We start from the raw sequence: 8,703 nt of genomic DNA, 5'->3' as shown, positions 1-8,703 counted from the left end.
CAACCAGTCCTCTGCAAGAGCAGCAAGTATCATTAACTTCTGAACCATCTGTCCAGCCCCAGGTAGGTTTGTTTATTTGCTTTAAAGAGAGAGAGCCGGGTGGTGGTGGCGCACGCCTTTAATCCCAGCACTCAGGAGGCAGAGGCAGGCGGATCTCTGTGAGTTCGAGACCAGCCTAGCCTGGTCTACAAGAGCTAGTTCCAGGACAGGCTCCAAAGCCACAGAGAAACCCTGTCTCGAAAAAAAAAAAAACAAAAAAAAAAATAAAGAGAGAGAAATAGGGCTGGAGAGAGCTTCAAGGGGATTGGTCACTGTTGGCCTACATGAGCACCTGTACACACACACACACACACACATATATAAATTAAAAAATAATAAAGATATTTTTAGATCTTTAGATTTTAGAACAAAATAGTTGTTCATGGGCCAATAAGATGGTTCAGTGAATAAGGATGCTTGCCTTCAGCCTGATGACCTATTTAAAAAGCTGTCATACAGCCGGGCAGTGGTGGCGCATGCCTTTAATCCCAGCACTCAGGAGGCAGAGGCAGGTGGATCTTTGTGAGTTCAAATCCAGGCTGGTCTACAAGAGCTAGTTCCAGGGCAGGCTCCAAAGCTACAGAGAAACCCTGTCTCAAAAAACCAAAAATAAATAATAAATAAATAATTTTAAAAAGCTGTCATACCTATTTGACAGGGGAGGTATATGACCACAAGTTGGTTTCCCTGAGGGAGGCTCATCCATTTCACTGGAGATCTGCTGAATCCTGGAATTTGCCCAACTTCAGGAAACTCAACTGCATTATATGTAATAATGGGGACTTTGTTCAAGCTTTCCCCTGTTTACACAGAAATAAAAAAGTTGTTCACAGTCTTCAGATATCTCCTTAGAAATGTCTACTTAGAAACACTTTCTACGCCAAGAAAATGTTGAAAGGAAAAGGATTACCAAAAAAGACATATATGCCTGGCAGTGGTGGTGCACACCTTTAATCCCAGCACTCTGAAGGCAGAGGCAGGTGGATCTCTTGAGAGTTTGAGGCCAGCCTGGTCTACAGAGTTAGTTCCAGGACAAAACAAAACATAAAATGTTTGTATAAACCATTTTTGTAAAATTGTATGACTATCATTATCATGCATATAATATTTATACAATAACAATGTTCATAAAGAAGTAAACAATGAGTCAAAGCCCAGGTGGTACAGCGCTTGCTTGGCATTCATGAAGCCCTGGGTTCTACACCAGCAGGCCATAAGACAGACGTAATAACTTTCACCTGTGATCTCAGCACTTGGGAGGTGGAAGAAGATGAGCAGAAGTTCAAGATCATCTTAGGCTACAAAGTGAAACCCTGTCTCAAGAAAGAAAGAAGGTGGGAGGGGACTATGACAATGAGCTGGGCCTAGCAACTCAAAAGGATGAACACTGAGAGTTCCAGGCCAGCCTTGCCAACAGTTTGAGGCCTTATCTTAAAACAATCAGAGCCTGAAAGATGGCTCAGTGGGTAAAAGGGCTTGCTGCTGGGCCTGATGACCGGAGTTTGATCCCCAGGACCCACATGGGTAAAGGAGAAAACAGACTCCTACAAGTTTTTTTTGTTTTTTGGTTTGTTTTTGTTTTTTTGGGTTTTTTTTTTTTTTGGTTTTTTTTTCGAGACAGGATTTCTCTGTGGCTTTGGAGCCTGTCCTGGAACTAGCTCTGTAGACCAGGCTGGTCTCGAACTCACAGAGATCCGCCTGCCTCTGCCTCCCGAGTGCTGGGATTAAAGGCGTGCGCCACCATCACCTGGCCAGACTCCTACAAGTTATACTCATCTCCACACCCACAGACAAAAGATAAAACTATAAATGTAAGATAGGCAGTAGTGGCTCAGGAGGCAGAGGCAGGTGGATCTCCGTGAGTTCGAGACCAGCCTGGTCTACAGAGTGGGTTCCAGGACAGCTAAGGCTACACACAGAAACCCTGCCTTGAAAAAAACAAAACATAAATAAATGAATAAATAAATGTACAGAAAAACCAAAAACAAACAAGCTAAGTGTGGTGGGGTTTAGTGATACTTACCTATAATCCCAGCACTTGCCAGTTGATATCGGAGAAACAAGAGGTTGAAGCTCTTCTAGTCTACTTTCTGCTGCTGTGATGCAACACTGACCAAAGCCCTTGGGAAGGAAAGGGTTAATTTGGCTTATACTTCCAGGTCCCAATCCATCACTGAGGGAAGTCAGAGAAGGAACTCAAGGAGGAACTGAAGCACACACCATAGAGGAAGGTTGCTGACTGGCTCGCTCACGCTCACGGCTTTCTCTCATACCTGTCTAGTGATGGCATTGCCTCTCTGGGCTATGCACTCCCTACCCCAAGCAATCATCAAAGATAATACCTCCCAGACATTGCCATAGAAAAATCTGATCTTGGCAATTCTTCATTTGAGTCTCACTCTCCCTGGAAGACTGTAGGTTGTCTCAAGAGGACAATAAAAAAGAAATAACACAAGCCAAGCACAGTAGCACATGCCTTGAATCCCAGCACTAGGGAGGCAGATGTAGTTCAATCTCTGGGAGATCGAGGCCAGCCTGGCCTACACAGTGAGTTCCCCAGACAGCCAGGACTGTGTAAGAAGATCCTGTCTCAAAAAACAAAAACAAACAAACAAAAAACAACATAAAGAACCTAGTTAGCATCAGGCCAACCTGACCTACGGCAGACCTGGTCACAAAGAGAAAAAAATGATAGTTACATCCGAGTGGGGATTCTCAATGACCTTGGCTCCCTATGTACTGAGCACTTTGTTTCTTTTTGTTTGTGTCATTTCTTTTGTTCTTAAGACAGGTATTGAAATATAACTCAGCACTCCTGAGAGGCAGGCACATCTCTGTGAATTCACAGCTAACCAGTTCCAGTCTAGCCATGATAAGTAATGAGACCCTGCCGGTTGTGGTGGCACACGCCGGTAGGATTTGCTGAAGGAGGCAGAGGCAGGAGGATCACGAGCTCGAAGCCAGCCTGGGCTACACATTTAAAAAAAAAAGTAATGAGACCCTGTCTCTAAATATATGAATAGTTAAATAAATAAAAAAAATATATAGTCCAGGCTGGCCCTGAACTTGCAATCCTCCTGCCTCATCCTTCTGAATTGCTGGGATTACAAGTGTGAGCCATCAAGCCTGGTTTCTTTTCATTTTATTTTATTTATTTTTGTATGCTCTGTGCATTTGTGTGTATGTGTAGTTATGTACATGTACCATCTACAGCTGTCCCAAGACCATAAGTATTATTGGATCCTTTGGAGCTGCAGCTACAGGCAGCTGTTAGCCACCAGATGCCAGCTGTGGGTTCCGAGAACCAAAGTCAGGTCCTCTACAAGTAAAGGGAACCACCTCTCCAGGCCCCTGGCCTCTTTTTAATTTTTAGAATGATTTTAGTTTTACAAAACAATCATGGTTCTCAAAAAAAAAAAAGCTTGTTTGCTTTTCTCTCCATAAGATGCCCGACTCACTGAGTTTCCATCCATGTTGGTGTTTTCCTCTTCCTTGCAGCAGGTCTTGGTGACAATATTAAAACTGTATCCACTGTCCTACCAGGGCTCATAAGCCACCATTCTATCACGATTCATGCTGCTGCGGTTTCCAAGTTCTGTTTCTCTCGGGGACAAGGGCCAGTGAATGTGAGAAATGGCTGGCATTGGTGTGTTTCCTCCAGACTCAACTCACACATCCGTCTTCACACCGGGCACTCCCCCTGACACCTGCCGAAGGATGACTTCATTCCCCACAAGTCCTGCCTGTATGTTTCAGCTGGCACTGGTCACAGTGGGCACTCAAGAAGTGGTTGTCAGTCTACATTATAAACATCAATCCTCCACCAGATCCAGCAAGGAATAAAAGACAGGGGAGACAGAGGGAAACTTCAATTCTTTGAGTTTGGCAGCTTTTTGTTGTTGTGCTGTTTTGAGACAGGGTGTCTGGCTAGCCTGGAACTTACTATGTAGAACTTACTATGAATTCCTAGAGATGTTCCTGCCTCTGTCTCCCAAGAACTGGGATTATAGGAATGCAGTACCACAGTTGGCTTTGTAAATTTTGTTTTTGTTTTGCTTTTTTGAGTCAGAGCCTCACTATGTAGCCTTAGCTGGTCTGGAACTCGCTATGTAGACCAGGCTGGCTTCAAAAATACAGAGATCTGCTTGTCTTGCCTCCCAAATGCTGGAATTAAAGGTGTGGGCCATCATCTCCAGCTTTTAAATTAAAAAAAAAATATTATGAGTATTTGGGTGTGGGTGTATGCGAGGGAACACAGGTGCTGGCAGAGGCCAGAGGTGTTGGGTTCCCTGGAACCTGAGATACAGATAGTTGTGAGCTGCCCAGTGTTAGCCCTGGGGTTAATTCAGGGTCCTCTGTAAGAGCAGTGTGTGCTGTAATTTGTTTTGTTTTGTAAGACAGGGTCTTGGTCTGTAGCCCAGGTTATCCTCCAGCTCAAAGTAATCATCCAGCATTCCTCTCCCAAGTGCAGGTGTATAGGTGTGTTCCAGCACACTCCATTCTGCCAGGTGTTTGTTTTGTCTGTTGAGACAGGGTCTCACAACCTTGGCTAGCCTAGACCTCCTATGTAGTTACCGGGCTATCCTCAAACTGGTGGCAATTCTCTTGTCCCTGCCTTCTGGGTACGAGAACGAGGCTCTGTCAGGTTAGGTTTGTATTTGTTTAGGGTCTTCTGCTGTTGGTCTTTGTTTTTATTGTTTGCTTTTTGAGACATTCTCATCTTATAGCCTAGGCGGGCATGGAACTTGTGACTGCGCTGCCTCAGCCTCCAAGTGCTGGGGTTACAGAAATAAACCACAGGGCTAACTGTGTGTCATGTTTTATTATTACTTCTGTTTTTGTTTTTGGTGCTACGTAGAACACCCCCAGCCTCGGTTCCCTCTCAAAATCAGCAAAGACAGCTGGCGAGGTCTCATTAGGAATTTCAACACCAGAGGTATTTGGATTGCTTGCTTTTGTTCCCCCGCTGTCAGGGTCTCCTCGTGGTAACTGTCCCTTTATGACTTCATTCCCTGTCTCTGCTTCCATTTGCTGCTTTGTGATCTCATCAAAGGCACAGTTTAGCTCACGCTGGTCAGAGGGCCCTGGAGCCTGCTTTTGCGCAGACTCAGCTTTGGAGCCCGGTCTAGAACAGAGCTCTCTGCACCTCGTCCTCGGATGCAAAGGGGAGGTTTCTTTCCAGCTGGCGTCTGCCTGCAACAGGTGATGTGCCTTTGGCTTCCGGAGCAGCGTCAAAGCTAGAGGCCAAGGGTGTACCTACTGCTTTTCCTAGAGTGCCTGGAATGCTTAGCGTCTAACCCATGGCGGTCTCCCCACCATCGCAGGCCAAGCCAAGCCAAGTCTCATCAACCCTCCAATTGCCTCAGAGGCTGGGGCCAAGCCTGGATAAAAAAAACGAGTCTCTAGGAGGAGAACGGTCATGCCTACTGAGGGCCACAGCTGCAGCTCAGACCCTAGCCAGTATCGTCCGGCCTTGTTATGGCCCCTATGGCCGGCAGAAGTTCCTGGTGACTGCTAAGGGAGAAACAGTTTGTACAGGTCATGCCGCCGTCATCCTTCGAGCGCTGGAACTGGAGCACCCAGCTGCCCAGTTTGTCCGAGAAGTAGCCCAAATACAGGCAGATAACACTGGGGATGGCACAACCTTTGTAGTTCTCCTGACCGAAGCCTTACTAGAGCAGGCCCAGTACCTTTTGTGGGCCGGCTTAGCTCGAAACCAGCTCCGGGAGAGCTTGGCCACGGCCACAGCAGAAATCCTGACAGCTCTGCCTTCCCTGGCCATTCGCTCTCTAGGGCCTTTGGAAGACCCATCATGGGCCCTCTATTCTGTGATAAACACCCATACCCTGTCCAACACAGAGTATTTAACCAAGCTTGTGGCTCATGTGTGTTGGGTTACCAGAGAGCCAAATGGCACCTTCAAGCCTGAGCATATTCGCGTGTGCATGCTGGAGGGGGGGACCCTGATGGATTCCCACATTCTCCCAGGGTTAGCCATATGTGGGAAACCCTGTGGAGAAACGACCGAGGTGCTAGCTGATGCCAGGGTGGCCCTGTTCATTTGCCCCTTTGGTCCTACAAATCCATATTCACTGGCCACGGCCCGTCTCTCCAACCCTGAAGAACTACCAAGATTTCAGAAAGAAACCGAACAAGTGGAAAAGGAAATAGCCCAGCTGGCCGTTATGGACATTAATGTGGCAGTGGTATGGGGGGAAGTTAATGAGAAGACGGTGGTCCAGGCTAACAATTGTGGCATCATGGTGATTCAGGCCAAGTCACGAAAGGATATGGTCTACCTGAGTGAGACGTTGGGCACTCCTCTGCTGACTCGGCTGCTTCCTCCCCTGGAGCCCGGGAAGTGCCAGAAGGTTTACAGGATGGAGCTGCAAGGCAGTGTGGCGGTGGTGTTTGAGTGGGAACATGAGGATACACCTTTTCTCACTTTAGTCCTTAGGGGGCCCACCATCCATGGACTTCGGGGTGCAGAGCTGGCTGTCTACTATGGCATTGATGCATTTTCACAGTTGTGTCAAGATCCCAGAGTGCTACCAGGAGCTGGGGCCACAGAAATGGCTCTGGCAAAAATGTTGTCGGACAAAGGAAGCCGACTGGCAGGCCCCAATGGTCTGGCCTTTCTAGCATTTGCCCATGCCCTGAGCTCTCTACCTAAAACCTTGGCAGAGAATGCAGGCTTAGCTGCCCAATGTGTGATGGCAGAAATGAGTGGAATTCATCAAACTGGGAACTTCCTCACTGGAGTGGGAACAGACGGGATAATAAATGTGGCCCAGGAAGGGATATGGGACATACTGAAGACCAAAGCCCAAGGACTGCAAGCAGTCTCTGAGCTGGTGCAGCAGCTGGTGACGGTAGATGAGATCATAGTGGCCAAGAAGACTCCTGTCGACCAGCAGATTACAAGACCCACCTGGCAGGCAAAGCAGTCCTCACCCCTGAGAGAAAAATACTTTGCAAAATACGTATAGCAACACGCTAAATAAAGTAAGAACTGTCAAGGTTGGATAGTAACCTCCAAAATACTGATGTTTTCCCTTATTTCTTTCCTTCACATCTGTGGCTTCTAGAGCCAGTTTGTTTTTGCTGGGGTTTTTTTGTTTTGTTTTGTTTTGTTTTTTCCAATGGGGTTTCTCTTCGTAAAAGCCCCGACTGTCCTCTGTCCTGTAATTCAATTTGTAGACCAGGTTGGACTCTAACTACTAAAGTGTGTGCCAACACGCTCACCAGAGCCAGTTTCTAAGCTTTTCTTTTTTCAAGACAGGATTTCTCTGTGTACTGCTGGCTGTCCTGGAACTCACTCTGTCTCTGTAGACCAGGCTGGCCTTGAACTCACAGAGACCTGCCTGTCTCTGCCTCTGCCTCTGTCTCTGCTGGGAAAGGCATGTGCCACTACTGCCTGGTTGTTTCTAACCTTTTAAAGGATTTATTTGTATGTGTGTGTGGTTGAGGGGGTGTTGATGTGTGGTATGAGTATTTTCCTGTGTGTGCAAGAGGCACCCACAGAGGTCAGAAGAGTGTGTGAGATCCCCTGGAGCTGAAGTTACAGGCACTTAGGAGGGTCTATGCGAGTGCTGAAAATGGAACTCAGGTCCTTTGGAAGAGTAGCAGGTGCTCTCAACCACTGAGCCATTTCTCCAGCAATGAAGTTAGGGTGTAGAACAACATAAAGATGGGTATGGTGGTGCAGGTCTGTGGGAGGTGGATGCAGAAGGATGCGCAGTTCAAGGTGACGCACAGTGAATTTGAGGTCAGTTTGGGCTATATAAATAAGACCCTGTCTCAAAACACTAAGAGTGGGGACTTAGCTCAATTGGCAGCATGCTTGCCTAACACGCACAAAAGCCTAAGCCCCAGCACCACACACACACCTGGAATTGTAGACGTGGGCTTAGAGACAGGAAGATCACAAGTTTATTAAGGTCACTAATACTCACTAGGTTTGAGGACAGCATTGGCTGTATAAGAAGAGAGGGAAAGATGGGGATACAAAGAGGTTTTTTTAGTAAGAGCTCCATTCCAAGTCTTGACTTTTCTATTTCCTGTTTCTCTCCACCACACCTGTTTCTGCAGAACAGCAGTTCTAACAATTTCAAATCGAGAACCTGAACTAGTAGTTTGAGGCCAGCTTGTGCCACATGAAACCCTATCTCAAAGAGTTTCCTTTAATTAAAATATTTCAGGAATGCTTGGTAGCATAACAGTTTAATCCCAGCAGTAGAGAGGTAGAGGCAGGCAGATCTCTGTGAGTTTTAAAGCCAACCTGGTCTACATAGTAAGTTCTAGGCCATTCAGGGCTAGATGAGACCCTGTCTCAAAATAATAAAAATAGATAAATAAAAATTAAACTATTGCTATTTGTCTTCATGGTTTTTTTTTTGTTTTGTTTTTTGTTTCAATACAAGTTTTTATTTTGTGGCTCAACTTACTATGTAGCCCAGGCTAGTTTAACTGATCCCCCACCTCAGTCTCCCTAGTGCTAGGAATTATAGACCTGAGCTACAATGCCAAGGCTAGGAATTTCCTTGTCCTTCTTCTCTTTGTTTTTATTTTATTTCTTATTTTTTCTTAAATTTAAAATAGATTTTTTTCATACAATTGTTTTTTGTTTTGTTTTGTTTTGTTTTCAAGACAGGGCTTCTCTGT

General features: G+C 46.1%; 1 protein-coding gene across 1 annotated transcript; it reads left to right on the top strand.

Moving 5' to 3' along the window:
* The first annotated feature begins 5,339 nt into the window (after positions 1-5,339).
* Cct8l2 (chaperonin containing TCP1 subunit 8 like 2) lies at positions 5,340-7,028 on the top strand. The gene has a single exon (XM_075954949.1). The coding sequence runs from the start codon at positions 5,340-5,342 to the stop codon at positions 7,026-7,028; it is 1,689 nt and encodes a 562-aa protein (XP_075811064.1).
* Positions 7,029-8,703: the final 1,675 nt, after the last annotated feature.

Source organism: Microtus pennsylvanicus, chromosome 21 (genome assembly GCF_037038515.1).
Source record: "Microtus pennsylvanicus isolate mMicPen1 chromosome 21, mMicPen1.hap1, whole genome shotgun sequence".
Taxonomy (NCBI): Eukaryota; Metazoa; Chordata; class Mammalia; order Rodentia; family Cricetidae; genus Microtus; species Microtus pennsylvanicus.
Note: the sequence above shows the minus strand (reverse complement) of the source record. Positions and strands in the feature narration are given on the sequence as shown.

Bases quoted from the DNA above. Each gene is read 5' to 3' on its own strand.
- Cct8l2 (XM_075954949.1), top strand. From the start codon at position 5,340: ATGGCGGTCTCCCCACCATCGCAGGCCAAGCCAAGCCAAGTCTCATCA.